Here is a 16,242-nt window from a genome sequence, read left to right as displayed (position 1 = left end):
CTTTGTTTTGTTATCAATTATTTGGATCGGAGCCGAGTCCAGTTCGCATTTATTATTTAAATACTTTCAGCTTAGGACTAAGGTACAAAACGCCCTTTGAATATCAACTTTCACAGATTTCATTCGAAAGAGTTTGTTTATACAATACGTTTAACTCTACGTTTTATAGACAAATAATTAAAAACTGTTGTGCGAATGTGTCATAATTTATAATATTGGACAATTTGAAGTTAACTAGAGCTAATTCTGTGAAAGTGAAGAAAGGCGTTCGAATATTTTAAGCAATTCTCTTTCGGTGCTAGATCTCCTGTTTCGGCTTGTTTTGCGTCGAGGCGTTGCGCGAAATTTTCAGGATGTTGGGTGGCTTGGGCTGGTTTTTGTCCGCCTCGTATTGGGCGCGATGCAATCGCTGGCGATGCTTGTACATGTTGGCGGAGCAGAAGAATGTCATCGGGCAGTTGGGACAGGTGTAGAGTACTTCACCCGTATGAGTGGATGTGTGTTCCTACAAGAGGGTTTATACAAGTTTATCAAATCCCTTCAACAGGTCATGAGTTTCGAACTTACCTTGAGTTCCTGCGGCCGCTTGAAAGCCTTTTCGCACATGGTGCACTTGAACTTGCGCTCGCACTCGTGATTGTGGTAGATGTGACGCCGGAGAGCCCTTGCATTTGGGGACACCTTGGCGCATATGTGGCAGCGATGCTCGCCGGCACTCTCTACGTGTATGCTCTTCATGTGCTGCTTCAGGCCGGTCATGCCTTTTAGCCAAGCGCCGCATATCTGGCACTGTTGCAGCTCCGGTTCCGGACGTGGCTTATCCGAGTGCATCAGCTCCTGGTGCTTCTTCAGGATGATCTTGGTGCGCATCTGCTTGCCGCACTTGTCGCAGATTATGGTACTCTCTGGGTCGTGCATAGAGCTCATGTGGTTTTTCAGCTTGCGCTCGGTGAGGAATCTGTTGTGGAATAGTAAACAAAAGGTGAAAAAGATGCATAGACGCTTAAAGGATAAACCCACTTTTTGTTGCACTCGGAACAGGTGAACTTGAACTCGGACTTGGGCACATGCTTGTTTAGCTTGTGGTAGTCTATGGCCGTCTTGCTGAGGAAGGTCTTCGAGCAGAGGTCGCAGCTAAAGGTAAGCTTGACGGCGGGATCCATGTGCACCTGCTGGTGCGACTCTAGGTGACGAGAATTTTGGAATGACTTCTCACAGACGCTGCACTTAAAGTGATCAGGATTCCAGTGGACGAGTACATGCTCGGCCAGAACTTTGCGCTGCGTGAACTTGCGGCCGCAGCACATCATGTAGCCGGGATCGACTTGATGGGTCAGTCGGTGATGACGCTGCATCTCGGTGAAGTTGTGTACGAGCAGATTGCAGATGGCACACGGCAGTACGCTGGTAAAGAACTTGGCAATGATTACGTCGTATTCTTCCTGCTGCTTTTTGCGCTGCTCCAGCAGCTCGCGGGACATGCGGACTTTCGGCTCCGCCGGTTTCGTCCGCTTCTTGTATTTCTTGGGGCGTACTACTGTTCTTTTCGGCAGCACGGCAAACTCTTGCTTTCCATTGTCTAGTTCAAAGTCTGAGTCTGAGTCGAAGCCATCGCTGCCTCCATCGTCCTCGGAGGAGTTATCGCTAGGCACCAGGCATGAGAAGTCAGGGTCCGTCTCCTCATCTCCGAACTCGTCAAGCTCTTCTGCCTTAAGGTCAAGTTGAATGTCTTCTTTAGGTTTTTGGGGCGGGGCAACGGCAGCATCTGATTTCCTTGGGCGACCACGTCGCTTTTTAGGCGGCGCAGGTTCTGCAGTCTCTTCTAATCCATCCTCGTCCTTATCCTTGTCTACACTGCATCCATCCTCTGCCTTCAAACGCTTCCTAAGGCGTCTGGCTGCGCCCTCAAGTTGGTCCTGGTTTTCCTGGGTGTTGGCCGAAGTCTCCAGGATCTCAATGCGGGGAAGAGTATCCAGTTCATGTTCCTCAATCTTAATCTCTGGGTAAAAGAAGTTCCGACCGCCAATTTCCTGTGTATCCGGCACCCCTTCCTCCTCCTGTGTTGCTAGTTTAAGAATCTCCGGAAAGGACGTAGTTTCCTGTGTTAGGGGATCATCCTCCATGAGCGCCACTTTTGTTTCCTGTAAAGAGCTCTGCGCTGCACTGACGAACTCGTGTAAAGTGTGGAAGTCGGAGACGGTTTTCCAGCAGCGGCCGCATATCCTTTCGTCGCTTTCCTTGGAGATCTGGACGGGGAAGTGCTGGTTGACGATCGTAGTCACCTCCAATTGGTCGCCGCGCGCGGAGTGTACATCTATATAGTCCCCCATCATGGCCGTATACTCGCACATGCAGAGTAAACAGCTAGGAGAGCAATCTATTATAAGAGAAACAAAAAGATTAACAATTAGGACCACCAGCTTTAGGGGGAAATTCGATGCGGTCCAGTCGATTCCTTCACTGCCGCTAGCTTACCCATTGCGATTTGTAGACTTTGTTACAGGTAATAAAAATCCATCAAAATGTTTGGGCGTAAAATGCAGTTTTTATTTACTTTACTAATTTGTTTAAAGCCGCAGTGCAATCAAAACGCCAGCTGTTTTGCAGTTCACAATAGCAGTGCAAGCTGCAGGGCCTTTACCAACACTGCCGATAACGATAGGCGATAACGAATCGGATTTTGGTCACTCTAAGCGTTCAGCATTAAAAGTTATTGTTATTATTTACAATTTCAAGAAAAATTAACTGTTAATGCAGTGAGATTGAGTTTTTCCAGCATAAATTATCAAAGAAAACCATTCTTAATCAATACAACACAAGAACGGGGTGAGAAATAGTACATGCTATGAAATAAACGAATCGACCATTTGTTTACGTTTTACTTTCTTATTTGCAGAATATCCGAATTCCAGAATGTCGGATTTGGGGAAAGATGTGGTAAGAATACTATAAACCAAATGAAAACAACTTGTAAGTCCTTCGTATCCTTAGGCGAGCGAAGAAGGCTCCAATGGAAGCAGGGAAACCATTTGGTACACCATTGGAGAGCTTGTGGAAATGGTCGAGTGTCCAGGTTGTGGAATATCTATGGTATCGTTCAAAAACCGTTTCGCCCACATCAAGAAGTGCTTCAGCATCAAGAGACGAGGTCCTTTGTACAGAATTCACGGATATGCGGAGTGCAAGTGCGGTTTCCTTATAGCAGACACGGAAAAAGCCCGGAAACTGCATTGTTGTTCGGTAAATAAGCAGAGTGCATTCAACGTTAATAAGTAATATAAGGTATCTGTTCGTTTAGGGAAAGCTTCGCCCCTGCAAGCCAATCATACCAGCTGAGCCGAAACTCCCCGCGACAGAACATGCCGAGGAAGTAACTACAACTAATAGGGAACAGGCTTTGCAGCCGTTGATTCTCAATTTTATCAGCCCCATCAAACAACAGGAGTTTCCATCTCTGGATATATCACATTCCAGTAAACATAATCCTAAACCAACATCAAGGCCACGCGTCCGTAACTTTGATAGACCACGCAGAAGTCAAGCTCCAAGGGAAGTCTGTGTGTACTCTATTATTAGAAAGAATGGGGCTATCTTAGTGACAGGAAGATCCATCGTTAGGTACCGTGGAGGCAACGAAAACTTTGCCATACTTAAAAGGCGAGAGTTGAAAATGAAAAGCGTATAACATAGTTATGTATGAGTAAACTAAGCTGTAGAGAAGTCTGAATATTATTAATGTAAATTAAGTCTCTTCTCTTTTTTTTCAATCTTACTGGTTACCTTATCATCTATAAGTAATTTTCTTGATTTATGTAAACAACAAAAAATTAATTTTGTAAATCAAAAGTTTTTTTAAAACACCAGCTTATAATATTTAATGGTTGAAAGAAAGAAAGTAATAAGAAAGGAGTAGCACTTAGAGATAGAGTAATAATAAAAGTCTAAATGAAATTAGATAAAGAAGGCCATAATTTATGAAAATTCTATTGCATTTTAAATTAAGCGCCACATTTCAGTTGAATTAAATTAGTTGGGTTAGGTTACAATAACTTTTCACACCTGGCCACACTGCACTGCGAGCAAAACAAAATAATCCACGTAAAAAACGTAATATCCCGGCGTTTATTTTTAAAATATTCGATGTCAGCCGCCAGGACGCAGGAATACGATTGCACCGTCAAGTGCAGACACCGCCAGCATGGAAACGCCATCACAGCCGCGCTGACAAAGCGCTCCATTGACCACCAGAAGCTGGCGGCTTTTATTTTCAAGACTTGCGGAAATTTCGCCAATATTTTAGACGATCTGGTGGGTGGTGAAATTGGACAAGCCCTAGAAGGCAATTCATATGTTATCTGCATCTCGAAATTCTAGGGCCGCTCGGCGGTGCACATGTCCGCCTCCACGGCCCAGTACGAGATTCTGGAGTGGTTGCTCAACCACGGAGCCTACATCAATGGCCAGGACTACGAATCGGGAAGCAGTCCGTTACACAGAGCCCTCTACTACGGCTCTATAGATTGCGCCGTACTGTTGCTTCGTTACGGGGCTAGTTTGGAACTGCTGGACGAGGACACAAGGTGTCCACTGCAGGCAATCTGCCGGAAGTGCGATGACGATGACCTCGCGACGGATTCACAGTGAGTGGGGTGCAAGACGCTTTTCCTTTCCCCCACTTAACTTATGTATCTTAACATAGAAACGATGTCTTAGTGTGGGGCTCGAACAAAAACTACAATCTGGGCATTGGCAACGAGCAGAACACCAATACACCGCAGGCGGTAGACTTCTTTCGAAAGTCTAACCTTTGGCTGGAACAGGTGGCACTTGGAGCTTACCACAGTCTGTTCTGCGACAAGAAGGGTCACCTGTATGCTGTGGGTCACGGAAAAGGTGGTCGCCTGGGCATCGGACTGGAAAACAGTCTTCCAGCGCCCAAGAGGGTAAAGGTTTCGTCCAAGCTGAGCGGCGACTCCATTCAATGCATCAGCGTGTCCCGCCAGCACTCACTGGTGCTCACACATCACTCGCTGGTTTTCGCCTGCGGCCTTAACACAGACCATCAACTGGGCGTGCGTGATGCCGCCGAGCAGCTCACGCAGTTTAAGGAAGTGGTCGCGTTGCGTGACAAAGGTGCCAGCGATCTGGTGCGCGTGATCGCCTGCGATCAGCACTCTATCGCCTACGGCAGCAGGTGTGTCTACGTCTGGGGGGCCAACCAGGGCCAGTTTGGCATCAGTTCCAACACGCCATCCATCACGGTGCCCACATTGGTGAGTTGTAAATATTGCTATACGTACACTCTAACATCTTTTTTTTTAGATCAAGCTTCCTGCGAAAACTACAATACGCTTTGTAGAAGCCAACAATGCAGCCACGGTAATTTACAACGAGGAAAAGATCATTACCCTTTACTATGCAGACAAAACTAGATACATAAAGACACCCAAGTGAGTTTACTAAATTATAGAAAATTATATCACAACCATTTGTTGCACACCAGCTACGAAGATCTCAAGAGCATATCGGTGATGGGCGGCAATCTTAAGAACTCCACGAAGGGCTCCGCGGCAGCGCTCAAGCTGTTGATGCTCACTGAAACCAATGTGGTGTATTTATGGTACGAGAACACTCAGCAATTTTACAGGTAAGCCATTCACGCCAGTTGTTTCGGTTATGACCATATACTCTTTTGCAGATGTAATTTTTCACCCATTCGTCTGCCTCAGATTAAGAAAATACTCTACAAGTGCAATCAGGTTATGGTGCTTTCCGAGGATGGTTACGTTTATCGGGGAAAGTGCAATCAGATCGCCTTGCCAGCCTCAGCACTGCAGGAGAAGTCTCGGAGCAGCCTGGACAACTGGCAGGACAACGATCAAAACAAAACGGAAATCTCCCGGGAACACGTTATCCGGATCGAGCTGCAGCGAGTTCCGAACATCGACCGTGCCACAGACATATTTTGCGATGAGGGCTTCTCGTCCTTTGCCGTTCTGCAGGAGTCACACACCAAGTACTTTCGGAAGCCAACACTGCCACGCAGGGAGCACAGCTTCAAGAAGCTGCTGCACGAGACTAGCGACTGTGATGCTGTCCACGATGTGGTTTTCCATGTGGACGGAGAGAAGTTCGCGGCCCACAAGTTTATCATTTACAGTCGGGCGCCAGGTCTCAGAGACCTTATACGTTGTTATCTGGACAAGGATATATATTTAAATTTGAGCAATTTGACGGGAAAGATGTTTGAATTGATATTGAATCATATCTACTCGAGCTACTGGCCAACAGAGGATGGTGAGAAAAAAATAGTGTTAAAAATGATTCTTTTAAATAACTCCATAAATATCTTATTTAGATATTGACTGTATACAGCAAAGTCTGGGACCTGCGAATCCTCAACAGCGAACTCGCACCTGCGAGATGTTCCTACCTCACCTGGAAAAGTTTCAACTAGTCGAGCTGGCCAAGTACGTACAGAGCTACGTGCGTGACCATCAATTTCCCCTGCCCAATGCCCGAAAACTTTTCAATCGCTTGTATCGCTCCGATCATCCAGAGTTGTACGATGTGCGAATTGTCTGCAACGACGGAAAGGTACTAGGGGCTCATAAATGTATGTTAGTGGCACGGTTGGAGTACTTTGAGATGATGTTTATGCACTCGTGGGCGGAACGCTCGTCTGTCACCATGGAAGGTGTACCCGCGGAGTATATGGAGCCGGTTCTTGATTACTTGTACAATCTGGACAACGAGGCTTTTTGCAAGCAGGGCTATCTGGAGACGTTCCTCTACAATATGATAACCATTTGCGACCAGTACTTTATTGAGTCGCTGCAGAATGTGTGCGAGTCTCTAATCCTGGACAAAATCAGCATAAGAAAGTGCGGCGAAATGCTCGAGTTTGCCGCCATGTACAACTGCAAAATACTACAGAAGGGCTGCATGGATTTTGTTTGCCAAAACTTGGCCCGGGTACTTTGCTATCGCAGCATTGAACAATGCGATGGTGAGACTCTGAAATGCCTAAATGAGCACTATCGAAAGATGTTCAAGAGGGTGTTCGACTACAGACAAATAACTCCATTCTCAGAGGCTATAGAAGATGAGTTGCTGCTCAGCTTTGTGGACGGATGTGATGTGAACTTAAATTATAGAATGGATGCGGTTTGTGCTCAACAATTCTATCATTGATCTCGGTTTAAAGACAGTTTGTTTCTTTGTAGGAATCCAAGCTTCAGCAGGCCGCCAAACACAAACAAAAGGATATGCGCAAGCAAGATGCCCGGCACCAATATGAACAGCAGGCCATATCAAGCATGATGAGATCTCTTAGCATAAGCGAATCGGCTCCAGGGGCAGAAGTGCCCTCATCGCCCCAGGATAGCGCTCGCAGCGAGGACAAAAACTGGTCTCGTGTGGTGGACAAAAAAGATCAAAAGCGAAAACAAGCCGAAACCGCATTAAAAGTGAACAACACACTTAAACATGAGGATCCACCGACCCAAGTACTGGTACCCATTGAAAGGAAGCCCCTGAAGGAGCAAACAAATCCGCCGCCATCACATGAAACTGAGCCCACTACACCATTGAGCAAAAGCTACAACCTCGATTTTAGCTCCTTGACTCCTCAGTCGCAGAAGCTTTCGCAGAAGCAACGGAAGCGTCTTTCTTCCGAGTCAAAGAGTTGGCGCACTAATAACGCACCCCTGGTGGAACAATCCCCCACTCCAGTGGCCGTTCCGAATGCTTGGGGAGTAACAACCACTCCATCGGGTTCATTCAATGACTCATTTACTTCTCCATCCACTGGAAGCATCACGGATCCCACTTCATTTGCCAATATGATGAGGGGACATTCAACCTCTTCCACCACACCCACGGACCAAGGCCAAAGCTTCTCGCGCATCTTGGCGGATGAAAAAAGACAGAGGGAATCCTATGAGCGCATGCGAAACAAATCTTTGGTACACACGCAGATTGAGGAGACGGCAATTGCCGAATTGAGGGAGTTCTACAACGTGGACAACATTGATGATGAGACTATAACCATTGCCCGAGTGTCCAGGCCCAGTGAAATAAACTTTAGCATATGGCTAAGGCAGTAAATTGGTACAGGTAGCTTAGTAGTGTGGAGTGTTTGTCCTATAGTTTTTGTTTTTATTAGAGTGTCCGGACTGTTTGTGATTTTAAAGCGATTTACTGCGACCGGGGCATCAAATGTAGAACTCGGAGCCGCCTGCAAAGAAGCTCTTGCTATATATTTATATTCAAAACCAAATGCAATAGGATATTGGACGGCACATTGGGTAACAAACTTTATTGCATGAGCATATAGATTATACAGATATATATAGATATTTACAAGCTGGGGACACACTCAACAATGAGGCAACAAGACAAGTGACGAATAAATAGCCATCTAAGCTAAGCTAAACCGAACCGAACCCGAAATAAACCCGTTGCTTATGCAAATGAGAACACGATGAACGAAGGGGATTGACACAGAGCGAGTGGTGTGGATATGAAACTGGACGAGAAGATGTGGGCGATGGATGTGGCGGCTTGTTCAGAAGCACTCCTTACGAAAGGCAAATCCGTACTGGTCGCACTTGTATCTCAACGTTTTGGCCAACTGTGGTGGGCCGCAATAGAAGACGGTGACCTTCCCCTTTTGCTGGGCCTGCAGCTGCTTGAACACCTTATCCCAGTTGGGTCTGCCGGCATTGGTGCGGGTTTTCAGGCCCGTGATCAGATCCCGCTTGCCCTGGCAAGGATATTCGTGAAGATGTTAGAATAGCACTGATATTGAGGCGTATGTTTTAGGTCTACCTTTTCGTGCAGTAAGTCCAAAGCTAGTTGAAGACCCACTGCCTTCATGTCGGTTCTTTGCAGCGCACTTGTTATGTACATGTGCATGTCCAGGAATCTGTGGATAATCATTGACAATCTTCGCACAATACATTCTTTCAGCTAACTCACCGCTCCATGGCACCGCCCAGCTCTGCCTGCTCGATCTCCAGCTGGGACAGCAGATTGACGAACCACTCGAAGGATCTTTGATCCCTGTTGATCCAGAAGAAGTCTACCTTCCGCAGATTCATCACAGACTTGGGTATCTCGCTGGCCCATTCGAATTGGCATCTCGGGCAACTGTGCCGGGCTTTCCAGTACCGATGCATGATGGACTATTTCAGATTACACTGTTAGATGCGTTCATGGACTACACAAGATCTGTTATACCTGCAGAATGGAGGCAAACGGTGTGACTCCAATGCCCGTGCCAATTAGCACCGCGTGCTGAGCGCCAAAGATGTGACTCGACGGTGCTCCATATGGGCCATCGATAAAAATCTGTGTGGAGAATCAGAAAGTTAGCATTAGGATTAAGTTAGTGGGTTAGCCCTTGTTGGCTTTTGGTATGTGTGTTGGTGTAACCCGCACCTCCATGACTCCCGCATCAAGTGTCACTTTGCCACCGCTGTTAGTTGTGGAGCTACCAGTTGATCCCCCACCACCTCCTCCGGTTCTGTTATTTATGGAGGCGGACAGGGAGCGCAGGAATGTGGGTCGTCGCAGAATAGATTTTCTGCTAGGCGATCCCGTCTGGGTTTGGTCCTTCGGTTGGAGCAATTAATGGTTTAGAAGAGTTAGTTGGTAAGTCAGTCACCGAGTACTTACCTCCAATGGCTTGGATGCCCCCTCGGCGGACAAACTTAGCCTGGCCACCTGTAACTTGTCCGCTGAATCCATCTTCGAACCCAGTTGACCCTGTTCTGCTCGGCTAGCTGGACTTGATCCGTTGACTTCTCCTGCCGCCACCTGATGCTCTCGCTCCTCCATGCTGGGCGTCTTGAAGGCGATAATTGTAGGCTTGGTACGCATGTATCGGAAACTCTGCGCCAGCGACTTGTTTTGCGGACTGAGGTAGGCCAATCCCACGCTGTTGTTTCTGGCGCGGCGCACCCGCTTCTCATCAAAGGCAGACTCGGATTCAGAGCGACCCAAAGCTCGAAGTCTGTGGATTAGGATGTGAGTCTAGAAAAGCTACCATTTCTAAAGCGTATACTTACGCCTTAAGGCGACTCCGCTTTTTGGTCTTCACACTGATGTCCGGCAGAGAAATGCTCTTCTCCAGTGGTCTCTGCTTCAAGTTGGAGTCCTCCCGCTCGCCATCTGCAATGAAAGCTCCGTTTGGGATGCCCTTCTTTGGGTCCACTGCCTCCTTTCTGGAGAATGTCCGCTGCAGGCTCTTCTTGATGCTGCGTATGCGGTTAACACCCGTGGCTGGAGTATCGGTAGGAGCTCCTGGCGCGGGCTTGCGGTTCTGGCGGGGCGGACGCACTGGCGGCATAGCCTGCACGCCCAAATTCTTGGCCAGGAAATCAGTTTGCGGCGTAGCTGATCTTTCTCCGGCTATCGCAGGGTTGCGAGCTTCGTTGAGGAGCATGAAACTGGGCGTGGGAATGGCGTGCATGTGTTGGGGAATCTCTTGCGAGGAGCCACTTTGCTGCAGCTTTTGCTGCTCCCGCTCAAAGTAGCGGTACAAGCGATTGGTCCACTCGCCCACGGTGCGTATGTGTAACCACATGTAGTCCTCCTGCTCGGGCGCCGAACTAATGGTAAAAGGATGCCACTCATAGTTGGCAATGGCCGGTATGTTCACGAAGACATAATCGCCGGGACGGAAGTTAAAGTGATGTGGTCGCTTGATCACCAGATGCACCACCTTGGAGGGGAGAAGCAGCCCGGAGCTGATGTACGTCTTGCCATGCTCTCCCCTCATCCAAATGAAGCGAAGTGCCCTTTCCACTATGTAAACGAGTCCTGGGAGCATGAACCACTTCCAGAAGTTGGGTCCATGGAAGAGGCACAGTATCCAGAAGGGCACATAAAGCAGATGCGTCCAATAGAAGACTTCGAAGCTGCCTTTCCGCCGCACAAAGGGCTGTGAACACACGAACATCACCACCAGGATGGCCAGTAGCGCTACTCCCGTGGGATTGGCACATCCTGGTATCAGGCCAAACAAACCCGGACGATCTGTGAGTAACCATTCCCCTATGGTGTAATGACCCGCGTTGATGTTTGGATCGTTGATCACGATGATGGAGAAGTTGAACAGATGCATAATCGTATGAACCAAGCTCAGTACGGAGATCGTGATGCCCGTCAGTTTGTGCAGATAGACGTGGTGATCCAGTGGCAGGTACGAGGACAACCCACGACCCCTGAGGTAAGTCAGCGAGTGCCGCAGCATTAGTACAAGGACCCAGGCACAGTTGAAGTTCAGGCATTGTCCTAAAAGTAAATTAGTAAGTCTCGTTAATTATACCTTCCTATCAAATAGTTCCAGATCAGTACTCACCACAAGCTCTAGCTATGATGACGAAACCATTACTGGCACGATACTGGATAGCGCGGGATATGAACAAGCACAGATTGACGGTGATGTAGAAGAAGAGGTATGTGACGAACACCTGGTTGTTCTTCATGTAGGCCAGCGAGAACTGATGGGGCAGGGAGTTCCAGAATCCGCTCTTGGCTGCTCCTCCCGCCTGCCGATCCTCTGCGATGGGCACTAACCAGCGATCGATTCTACGAAATTTAATTTAGTTAGTTATAAGATATTGTATCTTCAGGCAGATCTCACGTTATGCTCAGATTCTCCAGTAGGCCACCGTGCTTATGGAGCTGGTTCTTCAGCGCCTCATAGGTGATTTCTCCGCTGTTGTGCGGATCAGCATCCTCGAACATGGCGCTGGTGAGATCCTCGATCTGGTCCTCGGAGAACTCCATGCCGTTCTCCTTGATGCAGTGCCGTATAACATCGTGCAGTTCCTTGTGCTGAATGAGCCCGTCACCTGGTAGATTCAAGACGGATGGTTCAATAGAGATTCTCTAGTTTATTCTGCAAACCCACCATCTATATCATAGACCTTGAACAGAAAGCGAATCTTGTCATCTGCCGACTGACCAGAGAACTGGTGTATGGCATCTATGAACTCCTGCAGCGAAATGGAACCCGAGTTGTCCTTATCGAAGATTTGGAAAACCCGCTCTGTGAAGAAAGGCTAAATCCAAGGAAAATGGGTTAGTATTAACAATAAGCATTACTATTAACATTCATTTCAAATCACTTTCACATTGACTTGTTTTGTTAACTCACATTCTTTGAGGTAACTATCTTCTGGAACTCCTCCCGCCGAATCTCCTGCTCGTTGCCCACGGTAGTACGGAAAAGCTGCTCCAGCCGGGCCAGCGAGCTCTTGTCAAATCCGGTCCTTGGCCGGGAGTTGGTCAGGTGAGAGATGAACTCCATTACCTGGTTGGTGGATACCAAGTTGCTTCCATCCAACTCAATCAGGCGGTACAGCTTGTCGAGGATCTTGTTGGTGAATTTGGGAAAGGATCACAATAAATTCCGAGTATTCTGGCATCCACTTACCCCTCTGGTATGCCAGATGTCGCGGAAGTTCTTGAAGGAAACCCTCTTGTTCTCACCGCAGATCACATAGGCCACCGATTCGATTTGCTCGGCAAAGTCCATCTGGCGATCGTCCCTGCAAGATCCACAAGATATGTATATCTCAATGTGGGTAAATATACATTGGTACTCCCACACATCTTGGCACACAGAAAAAACATTTACCCAGAATACGATATTCTGAAAATCCATCAATGATCATTTTGAGTCATCCTACTGGTTAATTGGTTTTCAAAACAATTAATGCTTTCATTGATAAGAAGTATATTAAACTGAATCACTCAATGAGATATTATCGAAAATATTACCGAGAGAACTGGATTTCACATTAAATTGTCTTCGCATTCAATTGCCTCCTTCCACTGACACATATTTTCCAGCTTTATCTTTACTGATTCCATTTGCTGATTTACATGTGTACTCCATCAGCACTTGGCAGTCGCGAATGCCAAATTATTTTGATTAGTGTTTGCGTTGAAAAAATTAATATATTTACAAAGTGCGATGATGTTATTCACTTCGATGATGTCGTATTGGGCTCTTAATTGTTTAAAGCACTTGATAAAAATCCGTGTCAGCGGTTTCGTTATTTTCTGTGCACAAGATACGTCGGCTCCCGATCCCGATACCGATCCCCATTCCGATACCGATCCCTAACCCGCATCCCCAGATATCGCTGCTGCTCGCACTATATTTGTATTTGAATGACTTCATTACGACAGGCAGCCAATGACAGTTTCTGGCTGCAGAGCCGTCCAGGTGCCCAGTTCCGATCCAGAGCCAACTTTAGAGGCTGTCGAGGCACGCGGACTATGTTAGCTGTTGTATATGTTAACACACGGCGCAGATAGCATCGCCATGGGCAACGGACATCGGCATCGTCTGGGAACGGAGCTGGCATCTGGCATCTGGGGCTGCGATGTGCTGTGGCATGGGGCTTCTGGTCGGCGCAGCTGGAATGGAATGCCTGGAGCACGCCAGCCAGGTGCGTGTGTGGATCGGACTGGATCGTATGGCTATGTTTTCACTATTTTCTTTTTGCTCTTCCGAAGGCGAGCTAATTGTTTTGGCACCGTCGCAACATCATCAGCAGCGATCTCAGAGGAGCAGGAGGATACCAAGGAAGCAACGCCACCTCCGCCACCAAGCAACCCACACTTACGTTAGCCGACCCTTGAGGTGCTCGATCCAGCGATCTTGCAGGAGATAGCCATTCCGCTCGAGATCAAACAGCTGGAAGAGCTTCTGCTGGAATTCCTGTAAGCAAGACCGAAAAACAAGTTGTAAACCGCTGGGATTTATGCGTCTCCCGTTTCTGGGCAAGTGTTAATTAATTTACGTTCGCATTGTTTGTAGAAGCATTTGTTTATGCCCCGCAACCAAAGATTTATATACATACATGTGCACGGAGCACAGTGTTTACCCAGTGGCTGACCCACGTAATGAGCATAATCAAGAGTGTTCTGGTCCCACGACTGGGAACTATGGGATACGAACTATGGGAATCGAACTATGCGGCAGTGATGAAGACGAATGGCATAAATTAGCCGCTTATTAATATCTTAATGGCATTCGAGCTCACGATCATGAGCGCCCAGCTTTGTCTGCAAATCGAAGCGCAGCACTGGGTCTTTTGCATTTGGTCACAGTTGTTGGGGCGATCTCCCATCTTCCATCCCCCGGCGATGATGAAAAATGTGCATATTTAACGGATGAGCCCTGACTGGTTAAACGGCTTTCGGGGAGCCCATAAAAACAAAATAAACACCAGCTCACCAGCCAAAGCTGAGCCCATCAAGCAACCCAAAACTGGTTTGGCGATCGACCAGCGATCGGGTAAAGGACCACAAAATAAGTGGCACAAGGTCAGGGCGCTCCAGAGCGTCACTTTCCGAGACCCATATCCATTGCCATTCCCATAAACTTGCATCCATTCGATGATGTAATTAATGGCGGAGCACACGAAACTAAGTTGCCACAAATGTTTCATCAACAGAACATAAATTTAATTAAAATGGTAAAAGGAAACAGAAAGTATCAACACCATAACTTTGACTCGGAAGGACTCACCTCGTCCAGGAACAGCTTGCGGAAGGCCTCCCTGGTGTGTTTGCCCTCGCCCTCGTCGAAAAGTGCACTGCACTCGGATATGAGGAGCCAGCGCTGCTTCTCCCGGCGCGCCTCCAGCTCCATGGAGCTGCAGTTCTTATCTAAATTGAGGTTGTATCGTTCCATGTACAAATTTGATTGCCGCTGATTCGGATTCGCATTTCCATTTCCATTTCCATTTGCACTGCCAATCGCTTCCTGCTTGCCAGCGCTGGCAACTAGAATACTTGGCGAGCTGGCCACGATTGGGCCAGCATTTGCCGCCGGTTCATCAGCACTTGCATCCAGTGCATCCAAATCGAGAACAGCCGCTGCGCTGGTATCGCTGCTATCTCTGATATCAGATCTCTCACCATCTGGCTGCACTTCCTCCGTCTTTTCCTCGACGGAATCGCGTGCTCCATGCAAACGCTCCAGATACTGGGCAGCCTGCTGGAGCACGTGACTCACAACCGTGGGCGCTGGCTGCTGGTTGATGGGTTGCTGGGCAGGAGTTTGCGACTGGGGCAGCTCATCCGAGAAGGACACTTTTTTGGGCGAACGCGAGGGCGTGGCGGGAATCTCCAGGGAACGACTGGACGACACTGAACCGCGATGGTTGTTCGACTCCTGGTCCGCGTCCATGTTTTTCGAGGGGGGGAAATAAGCTAGCCAAAGGGGAATCACCTGAATCACGTGACACGCACTTTTAACACATGCCAATTAAGTGGGCTACTTATAAGGACACACGATTGCACAGGAGCAACACCGCGATGAGATTTGGGTAAGTCCAACTCCAACTCCAACTTGGCACTCAAGTACTCCACTTGCCAAAGGAGAAGCAACTATATAAGCTAGACACTGCTTCTAAGTGTTATCCTCGCGTCGGGTTTTAAGATACAGCAAGAAGAGTATCGCACTTCACTTTCCAGCTCACCACATGCCAAAGGTGTGGGAGTGGTCACTAATGGGTGGGTGATCCTTGCGTCGGAGTTCGAAACACGGCGGCAACACGACGACGCGACACAGGTAAGAAGCAACACCAATCGGCGGCAGCGGCGAGCAGCAACTGAAAGCGAAAGCCAGGCAGGTGAGGTGAGGGCCTCGGATCGGATCGGAGCGCTGTGGCTATGGGTCCGCTGTATTGGTGAGCGGGACTGATCGCTCGGATCGGACTGAGCCGATCGGTGGTGGTCGACGCTTTGGAAAACGCGTTTGCCCAATATCGGTTCAATATTTCAGGCTTCTGCCAGCCAGCCAGCCAGCGAGTTTTAGAATGGACATGCAATGTCCCAGCCGATACAGTACGCACTATGTGCGAGTGTGTATCTTTGCATCTGTATCTCCATCTTCGTACGACTCATAAAATGGCTGCTCAGATAGATGATTGTGTGTGTGTGTGTGTTCGTATGCGATTGATATTCTAATTTGGTTTTTGCGACTCATACCGCGAGTTGTGTGTACTTATTCGATAAGGGCTGCAAATAATTCAGGTGTCGCGATCTCGACGTCTTCATTTTTTAATTTCAATGCCCGTGTTTCGTAACAATCAAACTTGTTTATGTGCCGCAGCTGTCGAACGTGTCTATTTCCGAATTCCCGCCCAGAGTGCACGGCACATACCGCCGCTTGTGTTACGAACTGCAATCGGAATTGGGTTTAAGTTG

General features: G+C 47.9%; 4 protein-coding genes across 5 annotated transcripts; 2 read left to right on the top strand and 2 right to left on the bottom strand.

The window, feature by feature from the left end:
• Window position 1: 1 nt before the first annotated feature.
• LOC6734757 (transcription factor grauzone) lies at window positions 2–2,646 on the bottom strand. The gene is made up of 4 exons (XM_002081724.4): window positions 2,476–2,646; window positions 1,021–2,377; window positions 568–958; window positions 2–505 (listed from the first exon to the last, which is right to left on the bottom strand). Exons 1-4 carry the CDS (start codon window positions 2,477–2,479, stop codon window positions 299–301), a joined length of 1,959 nt encoding a protein of 652 aa, XP_002081760.1. The 5' UTR covers window positions 2,480–2,646; the 3' UTR covers window positions 2–298.
• LOC6734756 lies at window positions 2,647–3,861 on the top strand. The gene is made up of 4 exons (XM_016181809.3): window positions 2,647–2,826; window positions 2,897–2,937; window positions 2,992–3,240; window positions 3,299–3,861. The coding sequence occupies exons 2-4, from the start codon at window positions 2,914–2,916 to the stop codon at window positions 3,683–3,685; spliced, it is 660 nt and encodes a 219-aa protein (XP_016027963.1). The 5' UTR covers window positions 2,647–2,826; window positions 2,897–2,913; the 3' UTR covers window positions 3,686–3,861.
• Window positions 3,862–4,032: 171 nt separating this feature from the next.
• Window positions 4,033–8,490, top strand: LOC6734755 (inhibitor of Bruton tyrosine kinase). Its single transcript, XM_039292195.2, has 8 exons — window positions 4,033–4,308; window positions 4,375–4,640; window positions 4,700–5,273; window positions 5,323–5,450; window positions 5,504–5,647; window positions 5,699–6,297; window positions 6,359–7,167; window positions 7,227–8,490. Exons 1-8 carry the CDS (start codon window positions 4,141–4,143, stop codon window positions 8,106–8,108), a joined length of 3,570 nt encoding a protein of 1,189 aa, XP_039148129.1. The 5' UTR covers window positions 4,033–4,140; the 3' UTR covers window positions 8,109–8,490.
• LOC6734754 (NADPH oxidase 5) lies at window positions 8,292–15,783 on the bottom strand. 2 transcript variants are annotated; one of them, XM_016168215.3, is made up of 14 exons: window positions 14,558–15,780; window positions 13,650–13,744; window positions 12,449–12,563; window positions 12,170–12,388; window positions 11,924–12,074; window positions 11,654–11,864; window positions 11,369–11,598; window positions 10,074–11,301; window positions 9,682–10,018; window positions 9,445–9,618; window positions 9,244–9,354; window positions 8,983–9,188; window positions 8,833–8,929; window positions 8,292–8,767 (listed from the first exon to the last, which is right to left on the bottom strand). In XM_016168215.3, the coding sequence occupies exons 1-14, from the start codon at window positions 15,218–15,220 to the stop codon at window positions 8,570–8,572; spliced, it is 4,035 nt and encodes a 1,344-aa protein (XP_016027961.1). In that variant the 5' UTR covers window positions 15,221–15,780; the 3' UTR covers window positions 8,292–8,569. The 2 variants fall into 2 exon arrangements, with proteins under 2 accessions (XP_016027961.1, XP_039148128.1); XM_039292194.2 differs by lacking the exon at window positions 9,445–9,618 and having other exon boundaries at window positions 14,558–15,783.
• Window positions 15,784–16,242: the final 459 nt, after the last annotated feature.

Source organism: Drosophila simulans, chromosome 2R (assembly GCF_016746395.2).
Source record: "Drosophila simulans strain w501 chromosome 2R, Prin_Dsim_3.1, whole genome shotgun sequence".
In the NCBI taxonomy this organism is placed as follows: Eukaryota; Metazoa; Arthropoda; class Insecta; order Diptera; family Drosophilidae; genus Drosophila; species Drosophila simulans.
Note: the sequence above shows the minus strand (reverse complement) of the source record. Positions and strands in the feature narration are given on the sequence as shown.